This window comes from Coregonus clupeaformis, chromosome 18, assembly GCF_020615455.1.
Source record: "Coregonus clupeaformis isolate EN_2021a chromosome 18, ASM2061545v1, whole genome shotgun sequence".
In the NCBI taxonomy this organism is placed as follows: Eukaryota; Metazoa; Chordata; class Actinopteri; order Salmoniformes; family Salmonidae; genus Coregonus; species Coregonus clupeaformis.
Window position 1 is genome coordinate 55,613,787 of NC_059209.1, and position 19,933 is coordinate 55,633,719.

Genomic DNA, 19,933 nt, shown 5'->3' on the forward strand with positions numbered 1-19,933 from the left:
GCACAGCTGGACTTCACATGGATTTCTCTCTCACACACACACAACAAAGCCTCTTGAGCTGAGAAGTCTGAATACAAGGCACATGGGGTAGGTTTCATTTAGTGTTGGAAAACTCAGTATAACTCCAGCAGGCACAAACACACTACAAGTACATTTACAGTGCTGTTACAAATGCTAAAAACACTTAAAATACCAGGGGTGTTGTCTATCACTTACTACCAGGCAGTTAATACAAAAATGTCTCCTTATGGTCAACTGGGATTATTGGTTGTATACACTGAGTGTACCAAACATTAAGAACAACTTCCTATTATTGAGTTGCACCCCCCCATTGCCCTCAGAACAGCCTCAATTTGTCAAGGCATGGACTCTACAAGGTGTCGAAAGCATTCCAGAGGAATGCTTCCCACAGTTGCTCAAGTTGGCTGGATGTCCTTTGGGTGGTGGACCATTCTTGATACACACAGGAAACTGTTGAGCGTGAAAAACCCAGCAGTGTTTGTGACACAAACCTGACACCTACTACCATATCCCGTTCAAAGGCACTTAAATATTTTGTCGTGCCCATTCACCCTCTGAATGGCACACACACAATCCATGTCTCAAGGCTTGAAAGTCCTTCTTTAACCGGTCTCCTCTCCTTCATCTACACTGATTGAAGTGGATTTAACAAGTGATATCAATAAGGGATCATAGCTTTCACCTGGATTCACCTGGTCAGTCTGTCATGGAAAGAGCAGGTGTTCATGTTTTGTGCACTCAGTGTATACAGCTAGAGGTGACATGGGACACCCAATACGAATAATAAAGCTTCTACCAAGGCAAAATTTCAGGCTCTGATCAGACCCTACACCCAAACGAGGGCACTATGTTCATCCACCTCTGGCCTGCTGGCTCCCCTACCTCTACGGAAGCACAGTTCCCGCTCAGCCCAGTCAAAGCTATTCGCTGCTGTGGCACCCCAATGGTGGAACAAGCTCCCCCACGACAGCGGAGTTACTGACCACCTTCCGGAGACACTTGAAACCCTACCTCTTTAAGGAATACCTGGAATAGTCTAACAGTAATCATTTTACACCCCCCCCCCCTTCCCCAGTGGTGGTTGCCCCACTGGCTATCCTAAGTTGAATGCACCAATTTGTAAGTCGCTCTGGATAAGAGCGTCTGCTAAATGACTTAAATGTAAATGTAGTATCACAGTTGTAATTGGCTTGCAATCCAATTGTGCCATCTGTCAACCCTTTGTGTGTACAAAATAACATAAAACCTGGTCAACTTCAATCAGTGTTCATTTTACAGGCTAAAAATGACCGGTATTCAACATTCAGATTGGGATCATGTAATGTTCCCTTTTCCCTGTCGAGCTGTCTGGTAACAGAGTGGACTAAACGCAGTACAACTCAAAAACAAGGATATTGCAACAAATACTGAACTCAAGGCAGATTGAAATAAGCAGTAAAGCAACCATTTAAAATGTGGAAACATTAGAAAAGATTCAAAGGAAAACATGTTCAACATTACAAAAGAGTGATTGACAAGAGTTTCCTATGAGTCCCAGCAATAGATGGGTACGAGGTATCAAATAAATGAAGCAACTTGTTTTAAAGGCAGATATGGTCCTGTTTTCCCAAACCTGGGACTGGTAAGGTTTGTTGGAATGTCTGAAGTGGAGAAAGTACACTCCTGTTCCCAAAAGGGCAACATGGATGGTTGTATTCAGGGGCAATGTGACCCCTGCGTTGCATTGCACACAAGAAGCTAATCTTCAGGCACTACTGGCCCCCATCGTAGGCGTAGTCTGCCTTATTGTGCATGATCAGTTTGTTGTCCACAAAATAGAAGCTGTCTGACCTGGTCTCATACGGGTGCTCCACCATTAGGCAAACTTAAAAGAAAGAGACAAAAAAGAAGGAATTTCAGTTTGCAAATGACTTCATAAGGAACAGCAGAACACACATAGCTGACAAAGTAAATTACTGCTGTTCAGCGCACAAAAATAAACAACCTGTAGGGGAACCATGTGACTGTCTAGTATCCACATTGCTCCCCTTACAATGAGAGTCGCCTGACTGACTCTGTATGGATGTGTAGTGTAGACTTACAGACTTGGCCAGCTATGTTGTGGCCAGTCTGAACTTTAGCTTGTAGGGACCCACACAGGCTACAACAAAGTTGATAGACAAAGTGAGAGAGGGCATTGCTGGATGACAAAGATAGGTACGCTATTCCTACTAGTAGACTTACTGAGGTCCTCATGGAGCTGGGGAAACTCATAGATGTGTTCGCAAGTGTTGCGGCTGTTTGGGATGCAGAATCCAAAGTCAAAGTCAAAGTTCTTGAGAACTTTATTCTGGAAATAATGCCTCTCTATCATGCGAAAGCTGTTAACAGGCTGGTCCCCCACGGTGAACTCCACACTGAAAGCAGAGTAGAAAGAGAGGCACTTGAGATACTAGCAGGGACATGCTGAACATAACTGTGGGTGCTACCTGCATTAAATTGCTTTAACTATTTGAATTGTAGATTTATTCATTGACCATTTATTTTCCTTTTTAAAGTCCAAAAGTAGGATGATTCTTTCAATAGTCTTGTTCCCAGCTGTGTGCTCTGCCAAATCCTCTCTGTTGTAGTTTAAGTGGTTGCCAGAGCTGCAAGACTCAGTTTATTGTGCTGGTAAGCCACACCAGCAAACGAAACATAACATAATTTGTCAGCATAAGGGAAAGCACATACTATGGAACATTTAGGCCTAACCACAGTATGTGGTTTTTCAATGATGAGTCGTATGATTCATAATAATGATAATGCATGTAATGTTTCCTGTTTAATCCACTGACTTACGTTGCACCAACAGTCCGCAGTCTGAGGAAGGCTGGTGTAAACTGATACCGCACAAAGCGCCCAGCACTGGTGTCTCCGTCTCCATTCTCCTCATCTTCAGGGTCTGATAAAGAGAACATGGATTCAAATGTAATTGGCATCCAAATAAGTGACAACAGGTCATCTCTGATTTCAACCTAAAATTATATCTACAACATTTGCGTAAGGACTACATTAATTATCATAGAGGGAATAACTTGGCTTGTTTGGTTTTACTTGAAATAATAGACAGATTAATTTAGTCTGGGCCCTTCTGAGTAGACTCAGAATCCAATTATATTTGTCACATACACATGTTTAGCAGATGTTATTGTGTTTCTAGCTCCAACAGCTTCTAGCTCTAACAATTCACAACAATACACACAACCTAAAAGTAAAATAATGGAATTAAGGATTATATAAATATTAGAAATATTAGGACGAGCAATGTCGGAGTGGCATAGACTAAAATACAGTAGAATAGAGTACAGTATATACAGTTGAAGTCGGAAGTTTACATACACCTTAGCCAAATACATTTAAACTCAGTTTTTCACAATTCCTGACATTTAATTAATAATTCCCTGTCTTAGGTCAGTTAGGATCACCACTTTATTTTTAAGAATGTGAAATGTCAGAATGATAGTAGAGAGTGATTTATTTAAGCTATTATTTATTTCATCACATTCCCAGTGGGTCAGAAGTTTACATACACTCAATTAGTATTTGGTAGCATTGCCTTTAAATTGTTTAACTTAGGTCAAACGTTTCGGGTAGCCTTCCACAAGCTTCCCACAATAAGTTGGGTGAATTTTGGCCCATTCCTCCTGACAGAGCTAGTGTAACTGAGTCAGGTTTGTAGGCCTTTTTCAGTTCTGCCCACAAATGTTCTATAGGTTTGAGGTCAGGGCTTTGTGATGGCCACTCCAATACCTTGACTCTATTGTCCTTAAGCCATTTTGCCACAACTTTGGAAGTATGCTTGGGGTCACTGTCCATTTGGAAGACCAATTTGCAACCAAGCTTTAACTTCCTGACTGATGCCTTGAGATGTTGCTTCAATATATCCACATAATTTTCCTTCCTCATGATGCCATCTATTTTGTGAAGTGCACCAGTCCCTCCTGCAGCATAGTACCCCTACAGCATGATGCTGCCACCCCCGTGCTTCACGGTTGGGATGGTGTTCTTCGGCTTGCAAGCAACCCCATTTTTCCTCCAAACATAACAATGGTCATTCTGGCCAAACAGTTCTATTTTTGTTTCATCAGACCACATGACATTTCTCCAAAAAGTACGATCTTTGTCCCCATATATGCAGTTGCAAACCGTAGTCTGGCTTTTTTATGGCGGTTTTGGAGCAGTGGCTTATTCCTTGCTGAGCGGCCTTTCAGGTTATGTCGATATAGAACTCGTTTTACTTTGGATATAGATACTTTTGTACCTGTTTCCTCCAGCATCTTCACAAGGTCCTTTGCTGTTGTTCTGGGATTGATTTGCACTTTTCGCACCAAAGTACGTTCATCTCTAGGAGACAGAACGCGTCTCCTTCCTGAGCAGTATGACGGCTGCGTGGTCCCATGGTGTTTATACTTGCGTACTATTGTTTGTACAGATGAACGTGGTACCTTCAGGCGTTTGGAAATTGCTCCCAAGGATGAACCAGACTTGTCGAGGTCTACAATTGTTTTTCTGAGGTCTTGGCTGATTTCTTTTGATTTTCCCGTGATGTCAAGCAAAGAGGCACTGAGTTTGAAGGTAGGCCTTGAAATACATCCAAAAGGTACACCTCCAATTGACTCAAATTATGTAAATTAGCCTATCAGAAGCTTCTAAAGCCATGACATCATTTTCTGGAATTTTCCAAGCTGTTTATAGGCACAGTCAACTTAGTGTATGTAAACTTCTGACCCACTGGAATTGTGATACAGTGAATTATAAGTGAAATAATCTGTCTGAAACAATTGTTGGAAAAATTACTTGTGTCATGCACAAAGTAGATGTCCTAACAGACTTGCCAAAACTATAATTTGTTAACAAGAAATTTGTGAAGTGGTTGAAAAACAAGTTTTAATGACTCCAACCTAAGTGTATGTAAACTTCCGCCTTCAACTATACATATGAGATGAGTAAAGCAAAAATAGGTAAACAGAGTTACTAGTGTTCCATTATTAAAGTGGCCAGTGATTAAGTCTATGTATATGGCGCAGCAGCCTCTAAGGTGCAGGGTTACGTAACCGGGTGGAAACCGCCTAGTGATGGCTATTTAACAGTCTGATGGCCTTGAGATAGAAGCTGTTTTTCAGTCTCTCGGTCCCAGCTTTGATGCACCTGTACTGACCTCGCCTTCTAGATGATAGCGGGGTGAACAGGCAGTGGCTTGGGTGGTTGTTGTCCTTTATGATCTTTTTGGCCTTCCTGTGACATCGGGTGCTGTAGGTGTCCTGGAGGGCAGGTAGTTTGCCCCCGGTGATGCGTTGGGCAGACCGCACCACACTCTGGAGAGCCCTGCGGTTGTGGGCGGTGCAGTTGCCGTACCAGGCGGTGATACAGCCCGACAGGATGCTCTCAATTGTACATCTGTAAAAGTTTGAGAGGGTTTTCGGTGCCAGCCTCCTGAGGTTCTTCACAACGCTGTCTGTGTGGACCATTTCAGATCATCAGTGATGTGTATGCCGAGGAACTTGAAGCCTTCCACCTGCTCCAAGGCGGTCCCGTCGATGTGGATAGGGGCATGCTCCCTCTGCTATTTCCTGAAGTCCATGATCAGCTCCTTTGTTTAGTCGATATTGAGGGAGAAGTTATTGTCCTGGCACCACACTCCCAGGGCCTTCACCTCCTCTCTGTAGGCTGTCTCGTCATTGTTGGTAATCAGGCCTACTACTGTTGTGTCGTCTGGAAACTTGATGATTGAGTTCAAGGTGTGCGTGGCCACACAGTCATGGGTGAACAGGGAGTACAGGAGGGGGCGGAGCACGCACCCTTGTGGGGCCCCTGTGTTGAGGATCAGCAAAGTGGAGATGTTGTTTCCTACCTTCACCACCTGGGGGCGGCCCGTCAGGAAGTCCAGGACCCAGTTGCACAGGGCGGGGTTCAGACCCAGGGCCCCGAGCTTAATGATGTGCTTGGAGGGTACTATGGTGTTGAATGCTGAGCTATAGTCAATGAACAGCATTCTTACATAGGTATTCCTCGTCCAGATTGGATAGTGCAGTACGATGGCGATTGCATCGTCTGTGGATCTATTGGCGCGGTAAGCAAATTGAAGTGGGTCTAGGGTGACAGATAAGGTAGATGTGATATGATCCTTAAGTAGCCTCTCAAAGCACTTCATGATGACAGAAGTGAGTGCTACGGGGCGATAGTCATTTAGTTCAGTTACCTTTGCTTTCTTGGGTACAGGAACAATGGTGGACATCTTGAAGGAAGTGGGGACAGCAGACTGGGATAGGGAGAGATTGAATATGTCCGTAAACACTCCAGCCAGCAGGTCTGCGCATGCTCTGAGGACACGGCTAGGGATGCCGTCTGGGCCGGCAGCCTTACGAGGGATAACACTCTTAAATGTCTTACTCACGTCGGCCACGGAGAGCCCAGAGTCCTTGGTAGCGGGCCGCGTCGGTGGCCCTGTGTTAACCTCAAAGCGGGAGAAGGTGTTTAGCTTGTCCGGAAGCAAGACGTTGGTGTCCGCGACGTGGCTGGTTTTCCTTTTGTAGTCCGTGATTGTCTGTAGACCCTGCCACATACGTCTCGTGTCTGAGCCGTTGAATTACGACGCCACTTTGTCTCTGTACTGACGTTTTGCCTGTTTGATTGCCTTACGTAGGGAATAACTACACTGTTTGTATTTGGCCATATTCCCAGTCACCTTGCCATGGTTAAATGCAGTGGTTCGTGCTTTCAGTTTTGCGGGAATGCTGCCATCTATCCACAGTTTCTGGTTAGCGTAGGTTTTAATAGTCACAATGGGTACAATATCTCCTATACACTTCCTAATAAACTCAGTCACCGTATCCGTGTATTCGTTGATGTTACCTGGAACATATCCCAGTCTGCATGTTCAAAACAATCTTGAATCGTGGATTCCGATTGGTCAGACCAGCGTTGAACAGTACTTAGCACGGGTACTTCCTGTTTGAGTTTCTGCCTATAGGAAGGGAGGAGCAAAATGGAGTCGTGATCAGATTTGCAGAAGAGAGGGCAGGGGAGGGCCTTGTAGGAATCCCGGAAGTTGGAGTAGCAGTGGTCGAGTGTTTTAGCAGCGCGAGTACTACAGTCAATGTGTTGATGGAACTTCAGTAGCGTTTTCCTCAAATTTGGCTTTGTTAAAATCCCCAGCTACAATAAATGCAGCCTCAGGATGTGGTTCCAGTTTGCATAAAGTCCAGTGAAGTTCTTTGAGGGCCGTCGTGGTATCGGCTTGAGGGGGAATATACACAGCTGTGACTATAACCGAAGAGAATTCTCTTGGGAGGTAATACAGTCGGCATTTGATTGTGAGGTATTCTAGGTCAGGTGAACAAAAGGACTTGAGTTCCTGTATGTTATCACAATCACACCATGAGTGGTTAATCATGAAACAAACACCCCTGCCTTTCTTCTTCCCGGATAGTATATTATTTCTGTCTGTGCGATATACTGAGAACCCAGCTGGCTGTATGGACAAAGACAGTATATCCCGAGAGAGCCATGTTTCCGTGAAACAGAGTATGTTACAATCCCTGATGTCTCTCTGGAAGGAGATTCTCGCCCTGAGCTCGTCTACTTTATTATCCAGAGACTGAACATTAGCAAGTAATATACTCGGAAGCGGTGGATGGTGTGCGCGCCTCCTGAGTCGTTCTGTGTATGATGATATGACATCATCATACACGGCGGGGCAACTTCCTGCTTACTAAACTAATGCTCAAATCTGCCAAAACTATGGGCTGTCCCAATATATACCTTCCAATGAGGCAAGTCCACATTGTAAAGAGCCAAGTGTCATGTGTGGCAGATTTCAGCATTCGTTTTGTGCCCCAACCTAACCCCAGTGCATCGGTTAGCAATGACTGCAATGGTTTCAGCAGCTGGGGTGTCTCACAGATTGAGCCTGGTGCCCTGTTCAAGCTGACAGTGACCCCGGCTTGATTTCTATAAGCAGAAAGTCACGCCAGTATGTATTATGATGATGGCATATTGCGGAGTTTACCTTTTAAGATGTGGCCTATTCAAGATCTGTCATTTATGTTGTGGCAAAGTGTTGTGGAAAAGTTTAAACTTCATGTTGGGCAAGAGATATTTGAGCTTACCACAGTTGTGAGGTTTAGCAATCTCGAATAGCACTGTCCCAGTCTCCAGATCTCTGATCTTGAAACGTGTGAAGTCAATATTGTAGACATTGTCCTCAGGTTTACATAGATAATCTGGAAGGAAATTCGTAGTAAGCGGCACATACAGACAGGGAATCTGGTGTGTTCACAGATTCTTTGTTTGGCTTCCTCAAAACATTGTGGAAACTTAGCTAGCTAGTTAAAGTCAACTAACTCACTACAAAGCGAGGTATGCAGTGTTGTTGTGCAGCCACATCAAGTTAGCTAGCTAGCCAACTAGTTAACACGCTAGCTAGCTAGATGAGCTAGAATAAGAATAGATGGCTACATTGATTAACTTGAATCTTATCCAAATCCCATCTATCATCAGCTCCAATCAATCCGCTCCATACTAGCTACAGATTGTTACACCAGATAAAGTGATTAAACCAAAGATTTTTGGTATCCATTATTGGGAGTTACAGGTTAAGTACTGTTTGGTGTACCACACAGAATTTGACCAACCTTAACTTGGCGATACTATCTTCGTTCTCGATTCGGCCAAACATGTACACTGAACAAAAATATAAAACGCAACATGCAACAATTTCAAAGCTTGGGAATGAGTATAAGGGAATCAGTCAATTGAAATAAATTCATTAGGCCCTAATCTATGGATTTCATATGACTGAGAATACAGATATGCATCTGTTGGTCCCAGATACCTTAAAAAGAAAGACGGGGGCATGGATCAGAAAACCAGTCAGTATCTGGTGTGACCACCATTTGCTTCATGCAACACGACATCTCCTTCACAGAGTTGATCAGGTTGTTGATTGTGGCCTGTGGAATGTTGTCCCACTCCTCTTCAATGGCTGTGCAAAGTTGCTGAATATTTACATTTTAGTCATTTAGCAGACACTCTTATCCAGAGGGACTTACAGTAGTGAATGGATACATTTTCATTGGTACTGGTGCCCCGTGGGAATCGAACCCACAACCCTGGCATTGCAAGTGCCATGCTCTACCAACTGAGCCACACAGGACCACAGGATATTGTCGGGAACTGGAACACGCTGTCGTACACGTCGATCCAGAGCATCCCAAACATACTCAATGGGCGACATGTCTGGTGAGTATGCAGGCCATGGAATAACTGGGACACTTTAAGCTTCCAGGAATTGTGTACAGATCTGTGCAAAACATGGGGCCGTACATGGAGGTGGATGAATGGCACGGTATCTCTGTGCATTCAAATTGCCGTTGATAAAATGCAATTGTGTGTTCGTTGTCCGTAGCTTATGCCTGCCCATACCATAACCCCACCGCCACCATGGGGCACTCTGTTCACAACGTTGACATCAACAAACCGCTTACCCACACAACGCCATACGCCCGTTACAGTTGAAACCGGGATTCATCCCTGAAAAGCACACTTCTCCAACATGCCAGTGGCCTTCAAAGGTCAGCATTTGCCCACTGAAGTTGGTTATGATGCCGTCAGGTCAAGACCCCGGTGCAGTCAGGTCAAGACCCCGGTGAGGACGACGAGCGTGCAGATGAGCTTCCCTGAGACGGTTTCTGACAGTTTGTACAGAAATTATTTGGTTGTGCAAACTCACTGTTTCATCAGCTGTCTGGGTGGCTGGTCCCAGACGATCCCGCAGGTGAAGAAGCCGGATGTGGAGGTCCTGGGCTGGCGTGGTTACACTTGGTCTGCGGTTGTGAGGCCGGTTGCACGTACTGCCAGATTCTCAAAAATGACATTGGAGGCGACTTATGGTAGAGAAATGAACATTAAATTCTGATGGACATTCCTGCAGTCAGCATGCCAATTGCACGCTCCCTCAAAACTTGAGACATCTGTGGCATTGTGTTGTGTGACAAAACTGCACATTTTAGAGTGGCCTTTTATTGTCCCCAGCACAAGGTGCACCTGTGTAATGATCATGCTGTTTAATCAGCTTCTTGATATGCCACATCTGTCAGGTCTATGGATTATCTTGGCAAAGGAAAAATGCTCACCAAACAGGGATGTAAACATTTGTGCACAACATTTTAGAGAAATAAGCTTTTTGTGCTTATGGAACATTTCTGGGATCTTATTTCAGCTCATTAAACATGGGACCAACACTTTACCTGTTGCATTTATATTTTTGTTCAGTGTATCTTCTAAAATGTCTGTGTCCAGTTGCAGGTGGTGCGTTTAATTTAGAAAATGCTCCTTTATTAAAATTAACCAATTTTTTGTTCCATTAAGTAATCCAACATTGTGTATGCAGCCATCTTGGCCATTTCAAATCTTCACTCATTGATTTAGACAGGTGTGTCCACCCCAAATTCAAACGCACTACCTACAACTGGACACGGACAACTGTGCTACATCAAACAGTAACTAACTCCCAGTAATGGATACCAAAAGTAATTGGTTAAATCACATTATATGCTTTAACAATCTGTAGCTAACTCCAAACATACCCCGTGTAACAGCACACAGACCAAGGATTTCATCTGGTGTGATGTCTCTTCCTAGCGCCCTGAGTTCCTCTTCTGTAACAGGCCGCTGTTTATCAGTTTGATTTCGTCGCGACTTGAGTCTATTCATCACATCTCCACCGGACTTTCGCTCCCTGGAATTTGCAGCCGGCCCCATATCGGTGTCCGGTCCATTAACTGTGGCTACCGTCTTGTTCCGAGAGTTAGAGCCGCTCATGTCTTGGTTGTTCTGTGTTTGTTTAGGCGACTGCGTGGATGGCTGGCTACAACTTTCACTAAATTCAAGATGGCGAAGCGTCTCTATGGACAACCTATGCTGAGCACAGTCGATTGTAATTGGCTGAAAACGCTAGGTGGTTACCATAGTTACCAGTAGGGCAGAATGTTCAAAAACTTGAGGCTAGGTAAAAAACTGTTTTTGAATCTTTAACCTAGGTTGCAGGTAAATGGAATTCCAACCAGGGAACACCGGAGTATGGTACAACTTCATGAAAATGGTTTCACTATACCAATGTAGTTTAAGTTTGCCCATGCTTTTTATTCATCATCTCTCATTACCTCTCTCAAACGCATTACTGTTATTTCACCCTACCGACCATACATTTCCCATGTCCCTCCCATAGAAGTATAATATAATTGTAGTTCTCATTACTTGTGATGACTGCAGTACCTCAGTGATACAGCATGTTGAACCGTTCAGTTATGAGGGTGGGGTACTACAATAACCCTAAGGATAGTAGAACATGGGATAAATAATAACAAAGAAACCATTTGCTAAAACACCAGTAAGATAGAATAGCACATTTATTAAAAAGAGACAGCATTTATCAGCAGTTCCCACTTTGTAGTTGTTATTTGCAGAGCCAAAAAGTAAGGTGGGGGCATCTCAAATTACTCCATCAGTCCACCTGCTGCCTAAAGCCCTCAGGGGTGGGAGAAATCAATAAGGAGAGTAGGATTCCTTACTGACATTGATCACTTTCTCTCACACACATTCACACCAATTCATACATACTCTGTGATTATGACTGTGTGTGGAGCACAAGAGTGTATGATTGTTGTCTGTCTGTACCTCAGTGGTGATAATGGGAGAGTGATGTAGCTAAATGTATTTATTGAAGACTTAGGCCTACATATCTATATGACGGCAAGCCTTTGTTTCTTATCCGAGGTGAGCTCATGTAGGGTTAGGATTTTTGCACACTAGGACTTTCCTGGGCAAAAATAAATAAAATAACCATGCAATTAAGTAATCAAAAGCACACCAAAAAAAGGAACCTCAAAGCAGATAATGGTAAAGCACAAATGTATTGAAAACCAAGGCAACAAGGAATCAATCAAAACAAAAATTACACACAAATGCTTTGAAAATAAACCAGTTAAAACATCATGGTAAAATTTTTTTTTTTTTTTTTTTAGATCCTGAGGAAAATGTTAAAGCTACAAATCTTTATTAATCATTTAACAAATATCAAGATTAAACCCCACGTTCTTACTTAAATTATACAATATAAAATGTAAAGAATTCCATACTACGCTAATCACATTTCTCTTCCTGACAGTCAGTGTTCACCTGGCTGTCATGCCCAGCAGAAAGGCCACAGTCTTCTTTACAATTAACCATTAAAAAACCCTAACACCTCAATAATAACAATTTAGATGAAAAAATAACTGCTATCACACTACAATAAGTGTGATATTGTACCATACAGTATATACACACGCAACTGTGTAGAGATTAGATTAGCCAACAAACAAAATATTATGACTTTGGTGCTGAATTAAATGACGTTTTTGCAGTTTTTCAACTAAGGAACAAAGGTGCTTCTGATTTATTTATGGATTGTTTATATATAAAAAAAAACACAAACCAAACAACTACTATCAGCTGACTATCAAGTATTGTAACATCCCCTGGCTGTTTTTTCCAGCAGCATGGAACATGGAGAGGGAAACCTCAGGAGTGAGGGGATTTACAACACATGGATCATCTATTTGTCAAGTATTCAACGAGTATGAAATCAATGACAAGTGTGGAGAGGCTTGGGGGAACATAAGACAAGTCAGTAAAATAGGCTTGGTAAAATACGTGTCATTCTTGGAAAGAGGTACGTTCTTGATACAGAGGCAATTGGACACACAAAAACAATGCAAACATGCAGCTACTGACTTCCAGGCTAACTCAATGGAAGAATATAGGATGTAACTGGGACACCTTAGACATTAATAACAACAAAATGCTGCGGTCTACTTTAAGGCAAGTTTAAGACAAGGTATGCTAGGGATTGATGAGACAAAAATACTAGCCTAAACTGAACAAATTGTATTTTTTGAAGAGATGGGGAAGAGGAAAAATATTCCCAATAGTGAAACATGCACACACCCATATCTACTCACAGGTGCACAGTGAATAGGCATGATTAAGACTGGTGCAAGCACACTGTTTTTACATCATGTTGATTTGACTAATAGCGCCTTTTAGTTCTAAAAGTGTGCAGGCTTTTAAAAACACTTTTCCCTGGGAACATCATTTCAAAATTGCAATAAAATAATTATTAAGAAGGCTGCTCTGAAGCTTTCTGGTCACAGCCAGTTTCAATTTAGCCTACAACTGAAAATCTTGCTTGGCAACAGATGTTTAACATAGAAAGAACTAGTAAACTCATTTCACTTTCTAATCCTCTAGGTAGCTATGGATAACTGAGATATATATATATAATATATATATAAACACACAATTGTTCTTCACATTGTAAGTCCTACATTTATATTCCAATATTTTTAAAGAATCCAGCAGTATTTCAAAGAGGACTTTACATAAATACTAAATCAAATAAAACGCTTAGGCTCTTCCCATTATTATAAATCCTAATGACACATTGGATAGGGATAACTTCTCTGATGTTTACATTATATCCTGACCTAGTACTTAATCATCACTACAGCACCAACAATGTGAGTTAAAAAACTAAATCATATCAATCACAGTGTTATGAATGGAGGATTACTAAGAGTTTTATCAAACAAAATTTTACAACACAAAACACTCTTTGGTGAAACAAAAAGGCATGCACAATCATAAAATGAGTGGAAAAGGCAGTGACCATGACAAAGGACTACACGCATCTCTGTGTCAATCTAGACACAGAGATTCGGGACCTGTCCCACTAGAGTATTTGTTAAATTACCAGGTCCCTCAATGTTGGCAATGTAACTCAATCACTCAGAACTATTTCACATAGCCTTTCAGAGGTGGCCTTTCATCAGCTGCAAACCAAGCCATGTACCGTTAAGCAGAAAACACATAGAAGTTAGAGGGTTTTATCAATGTGATTAAAAACCATGTAAACCCTCAAAGGATTCAATTTCTGATAACGATAAAGTCTAGCTGTCTCAGAAGGTACCTGCTAGGACAGATATTTATGCGTGCCAGCACAACAAGTGGACTTCTTACTTGTGATCACATTTGAGGAAACTTGCATTGGCTATTTGAAACAGCACAGCATGGGATAGTCCCATTGAGGTACACATGCATTTTAAAAACATTATGCAACATAATTGAATGCCCACCTTGAATTTGTGATAACACTTAATCAGCCGTCTTATAAAACAGCACATGAAACATCAATGCGCTGCAAAGAACAGGCTGTAACAGTATTAACTTGTTCAAATGATTAGTATGTTGTCTTCCTCAACAAACTATGGCACATCTTGTATCAAAAGCTAAGATACATGTTTGCTCTACAACACCAGCAAGTTGAGATAATCAAGCACAAAAATTAAGTCAAAAAGAGCAAGCAAAAGCAAAATTCTAAAGCCTAACTGATCAAATTGGCAACCATCTCCCCCTCCCCTCCACCAAACACGCATTCTCTAAAACAAAATATCTTCAATTTCCAACTTTTAAAGAATCAGTCAATTTTCTGGATATCACCTCCTGTACCATCTGACTAAATACTGGGCCTGATTTTTGTTGATCAGCATTGCAGCCTATCTGCATTCCCTTCACTTCAAGCCACACCTCATCCAAAGCCATAGCAATACGTCCATCTATAAAGAGGGACAGCCAATCACACTTCAGAACCCCTCAGTATAATCCCAGCCACTTCCTGCCAGACAAGACAAACCTGGTTTGAAAGTGGTAAATCCTGTCTTATTTATTTGCAATGTGTTAAATGTGCCACGTAGTGAAAATGTGTCAATGTACAACACACACACAAACACACTCTCTTCATTCCCTTTTCTCTGTGTGACCTTAAAGTCAGTGAGGAAGGCATTTTATTCTGCAGCCTGCCCAGCATTCCAAAATTGTGGTCTCTCTTTTGTCCTCTTATCACCATTCTCCCCTTGGATCTCGTGCTCTCTCCCATCTGTATGCTTGCCTTGTGTCTTTGATGTCACTTTGACCTCCCCTCCCTCTTCAGTCTCTTGTCCTTCATGTCCCCGTTTCCCCCTCAATCTTACGTTCTCACAGCCGACAGAGGCAGAAGAGTGTAGGGATGAACACACCGAACGCCACCAGGATAGGGAACATGAGGCTGCTATTGTCAGCCGCGTACGGGTTTGGTGTTCTGGGGCCCGACTGGACCTTGTACTTGGGAACTGTTGAGGTACTCTTCTTACCACCCTCTTCTCCTGCCTCAGTCTCCTCTTCCTCCTCCTCTTCAAGTTCTTCACGTTTCTCCAGTCCAGGGTGAGGCTGGAGTTTTGGTACATCTGAGATGCAGAAAGAATAGAGAGGGGTGAGATTATGGATTTAAAGATAGGGTTAAGTGGAAAAAAAAAATGTAATAAAAAAAGAATTAGTAATACAGAACTTGAGGAGAGGTTGTGATGTCTTTAGACTGGATTGTGCATACAATTAATTGATTCAGCAGCAAATGATTTTTTTTTTTGAAAAAGAAAGTGATAAAAAATGAGCAATTATTTTGTAATAGAACATGCCATTACAATTCTTCAAACATTTCAGAATTATAAAGACAACATCTTAGAAAATGCTATTTTTGACTGGTACTGTTGAATATTCTACTGTTAATAGACTGAGGCTCACCGTCTAATGTCCCCTTCATCACGTACAGAGCACAGACCTTGGGGTTGTCGTAATAACCCTGAGAAAACACAGCAGGTTATCAGTTCATAGCAGAGAAAGCCATGCAGCAAATGAAAATGCTGAAAAACACTATCCTACCATTATTTGTAAAAATAAATATTACTGGCATAGGAAATACCATAAACAAACACACATTCAGAGTTGTGTGTAGGTCAATTTTGTGCTTGACTGTTTAATTTGATGAAAAAACATTGTGCACTGACACACTTCAACTCACCTTGACAAACTCCACAGTGAGCTTGCCGTTGAAGGTGGACACCTCCCCCTGGACACTCAGCTTACCGCGGCGTATTGAGAAGGGCACTATTTCGTCATGAGCTGTACTGTGACCCACCCGCTCAAAGATATCCAGATCTTTCACCACCACGTGGTCATTAAGACGCACGTCAAATACCTGTAGAAAGGACAATTTCAGTCAGCTAGATTTGCAACATGAAAATAGCATGGGAAATCCTCAGTCCAAAGTGTACAAGTTTGTAAGAAGTATTTATAGATTACTAATAAATCATTACCTTGCAATAAAACATCTGTTGGACATTTTATTTTATTTTGAGACTATCAACATCATCTAAGTTCAACAACAATCTTTGCTGCCAAATTAGAATAACATTAACATGATTTACAGGAGTGATAACTTTGAGATCTAAACAGAAAACATATTTTGATGATTTGATTGGATGTCTGAGTCGTACCTTCTGCTGAGACTGGGCAAAGTAGACCTCTGCATACTTCATGACTAGTATATAGTCTCCTTCCTCACGAATCGGCACCTCATAGCCAAAAGTATCCTCATTGTAGCGTTCTGTCTGGTAGAGAACTTGGTCTTCAGGACTAGAGCGCAATATGGGCAGACGGACTCCATAATCTGAAGCTAGAGGGAAATACAAAGAGTAGAGATTGTTCACCACGTTGTCGATTTATAAGCAATTCAGTCACATTTTCACCCAACACACTTCTCACATAAGCTTACACAATACAAATCCATTTGCTTACACATGTACTGGAACAGTATAGTGATGCCTGCATACATTTACTATTTTTTTTTTTACTGTATTTGCACACAAACAAGGCAAATAGTGCATGCATTTTTATGGCTGATAAGGTCCTTTTAAAATTTGAGATGCAAACTTGCTGGCTAACCATGGCTTGGCATTTTCAAATATTCATGACTTATCTGTTCTGGCATGTGAGCGGCGATGGCTTAGCGGCAGGGAGCCTAGCAGTTTTTGAAACATGGGACAAACACTTTACATGTTGCGTTTATATTTTTGTTCAGTATTTTTCAAGACAGACTAATATGGTCTTTAGTTTTAGAGTGGATGTAAGAAACAATCTGAAATGCCGCTTGCTTCAGAGTGAAGTGTTTTTTCATCAATGAACAGATGAACATGCAGTTGGAACTAAGCAAAGTGGCTATCATACAACATCAAATAGGAAGTTTAATCAATGTATCCTTTACCTCATACTTTACTTTTAATTAACTGCTCATGTTATTGGTTTCCAATTATTGCTTTTAAATAAATACTTTTCTGAATATCATTAGTCATCACAGTTGGGTTAATTATTCTTCCATGAGGTGCTTCATTTTCGAGGCAGGCACTAGAAACTAATGCTGACTCTTCATTTGGTTAACTAGGTTCAATTGCGGAAGTCAAACACATGCATGAATTGATTAGCTTGAAATATCTTCTTTATGGGAAATACAAATCTGCAATCACACAATTACTCTCTGCCAGAAGAAAATATTTTAGCCAGATAGCTCAAATTGTGGCTCATTTCACACAGATCTAACGTGTAGCTGGCTAGTTAGCTTTCAATTCAATTTAGCAGTCACATTTGCAATAGGAAACTGTGTCATGTATCATACAAAGTTACCGAGGTTAGCTAGGAAGCTAATAGGGAAATTACGATCCAGCCATGCCTACACAGACTCACCTTTCCCAAGCTTTCCTTCCAATGGATCCTTCTTAAAATGAATGCCATGCATGTCTGTGTGAGCTTCCCCGCCAGCGTTCACTGCCCAAATAACTCGTTCAGCAAGGTTTGGGCCCCCACCATCCGCCCAACAGTGTTCAGCCAGCAGCGACAACACCGCCACGACCAGCCCAATGACCAATGGGACTGTTACCCGCCGCATTGCCATACACAGCTTGGTACAAGCAGACACACACCAGTTGACCCAAGGAAGCTGTGTGAGAGAAGGCATCAATAGTAGCTAGCTAGATAGCATAAATGACAGCACAAAACCCTCCCACCCCCTCCCCAGATAAGGTAGTCAAATATATTCAGCTAGCTAGCATGTTCGCTATCTAGCTAAGATGAACTATGATTATGAATATGTTGCAGCTGGCAAACGTTCGCTAACTAGAATGTACGGTCAACACAGCTTACTCTAAATAAAATGTAATATTGACTCGTTGGCCTTTACTACATCTAGCTAGCTACAGTACCTGTCTAGCCTGTTAGCTATCTCAGCTTGCTAACTGACTTCCTCTAACTCTCATCAACGCTCTCAGCAGCTGTAGCTTGCGGAATATGAGGTTCTTACATTGAAAAATCCTTGGTGCAAGTTGCTTCTATGTCTGTTTCCTGCTAAATGTAAAACCGAATAGTCCACAATCTACACTGAGGCTCTCATTGACAGTAATGACGGTTTAGTCTTCTCTGCCAAATTGGTATGACAGACGTTGATTTCCATAGAGCCACACACATTGCATGAACGCTGAAGCGAGAGAAAGAGTGAGTGAACGAACATGCTGGTTCACTGTACAGGAAGTGGATGACTGAATAGACACCCAATCACATGGCATTATTGAAGTATTTCTACATATGTATTGAAATTTTAGCATATTCATAGAAATGCATTGGATTCACGAATCACATACAGTTCCCTACAACCTCTCTATATATTAACTTTCACCTCATTTACCAATGAGAGGGTCAAAGTTGATACATTGGCGATGCAAAAGAGACCGAGCTGAGGTTTGGTTGAGGTGCAATGTTGTTCAGTTGGCAAAATGCGGAAGTTACACACAATTACACCTAATGGGAGTTATTCGTGATTTTATTAATTGTGTTGTTCGAAAATAACATTTAGAATACATAGATATAATATATAGATAAGACTTTCAATAAAAACACGTTTGCAGTCCAAATCTGCATATGTATTTTGTGCAAACTTGAATGACGGTAGTGCTCCTGTAAATCGCTCTGGTTAAGAGTGTCTACTACATGGCAAACGTTTAAATTGAAATTAAAGTGATACATTTCCCCAGATTCCCATAATCACAAAAACGGTAGAAGGAAATAGCCATGTTCCAGGTCCTATTTATTGTAGTTGGCCGCGTAGATTATCAGCTCTCACAATGCTATGAGAAGTGTTTAACTTCTTGAGAACCCCATTAATATGATACGAGGGCTGCTGTATAAAGCAATTTGGCTCCCGATAAATGTAAAACACTTTCTCAGGCATTTTGGGATCTGATAATCGGCGCAGCGCTACTACAATTAAAAATAACCTGGAACGCAACCGATGTCTGAAATCTTGTCCAATCAGAAGAGTCCAACGCAGCGCACTTGCAGTGCACTCTGGGTTTGTCAAAAAATGCAAGTGCTATTCGGGATCCTTGGGACGTACCTACCGCCCTTTTAAGTTGACATTTCAATTGGTTAGGTAAGGGTTATGCAGGGCTCTCCATCCCTCGTCCTGGAGAGCTACTGTTGATGATCACAAGTTTACTGGAGAACGGAGACCAAGTAGAGACTTTCGGACAAGGTGGATAATTGTATAATATAAGGCAGTTTATTCAGAGGTAAAGATATCTGTAAATCGCGTGCACGGACCCGCTCACAACCTCGTAGGGAGATATCTGAGAGCGAGCCCCTAAACATTGTGTGCTGACATTTTATACAATAAAATAAAGTAGGTTGATTCTAGTAGTTCTGATCTTCTGATTGGTCCTGATGAGTTGGTCGAGGTCACCTCCATTGCATTGGCTCTGAGTCGGGTTCTCTGTCTTCAGATGTTCAGCCTAAGAGAAGGGGTTGTGTGTGTGTGTGCTTAACAATGATGATGTGTGTGTGTGTGTGTTGCGTATGTGTGTGTGTGTGTGTGTGTGTGTGTATGTGTGTGTATGTTTAACAATGATGATGTGTGTGTGTGTGTGTGTGTGTGTGT

General features: G+C 41.9%; 2 protein-coding genes across 2 annotated transcripts; both read right to left on the reverse strand.

Annotated features, from left to right (window-relative positions):
* Window positions 1-1,271: 1,271 nt before the first annotated feature.
* LOC121550557 (protein unc-119 homolog B-like) lies at window positions 1,272-10,932 on the reverse strand. The gene is made up of 5 exons (XM_041862868.1): window positions 10,629-10,932; window positions 8,151-8,264; window positions 2,842-2,944; window positions 2,245-2,417; window positions 1,272-1,885 (listed from the first exon to the last, which is right to left on the reverse strand). Exons 1-5 carry the CDS (start codon window positions 10,861-10,863, stop codon window positions 1,773-1,775), a joined length of 738 nt encoding a protein of 245 aa, XP_041718802.1. The 5' UTR covers window positions 10,864-10,932; the 3' UTR covers window positions 1,272-1,772.
* A 500-nt stretch (window positions 10,933-11,432) lies between these two features.
* Window positions 11,433-18,507, reverse strand: mlec (malectin). The gene is made up of 6 exons (XM_041864624.2): window positions 18,305-18,507; window positions 17,692-17,944; window positions 16,449-16,627; window positions 15,974-16,150; window positions 15,697-15,754; window positions 11,433-15,362 (listed from the first exon to the last, which is right to left on the reverse strand). The coding sequence occupies exons 2-6, from the start codon at window positions 17,897-17,899 to the stop codon at window positions 15,115-15,117; spliced, it is 870 nt and encodes a 289-aa protein (XP_041720558.1). The 5' UTR covers window positions 17,900-17,944; window positions 18,305-18,507; the 3' UTR covers window positions 11,433-15,114.
* Window positions 18,508-19,933: the final 1,426 nt, after the last annotated feature.

Excerpts from the sequence above, each read along its gene's own strand:
- mlec (XM_041864624.2), bottom strand. The coding sequence starts at position 17,899 with ATGGCAATGCGGCGGGTAACAGTCCCATTGGTCATTGGGCTGGTCGTG. Across the intron at positions 15,755-15,973 it reads TCACTGTGGAGTTTGTCAAG|GGTTATTACGACAACCCCAA; the intron begins GTGAGTTGAAGT and ends GTGTTTTCTCAG. Across the intron at positions 15,363-15,696 it reads GATGAAGGGGACATTAGACG|ATGTACCAAAACTCCAGCCT; the intron begins GTGAGCCTCAGT and ends TCTGCATCTCAG.
- LOC121550557 (XM_041862868.1), bottom strand. The coding sequence starts at position 10,863 with ATGAGCGGCTCTAACTCTCGGAACAAGACGGTAGCCACAGTTAATGGA. Across the intron at positions 2,945-8,150 it reads TGCTAAACCTCACAACTGTG|ACCCTGAAGATGAGGAGAAT; the intron begins GTAAGCTCAAAT and ends TCTCTTTATCAG. Across the intron at positions 1,886-2,244 it reads CCAGCTCCATGAGGACCTCA|TTTGCCTAATGGTGGAGCAC; the intron begins GTAAGTCTACTA and ends CTTTCTTTTAAG.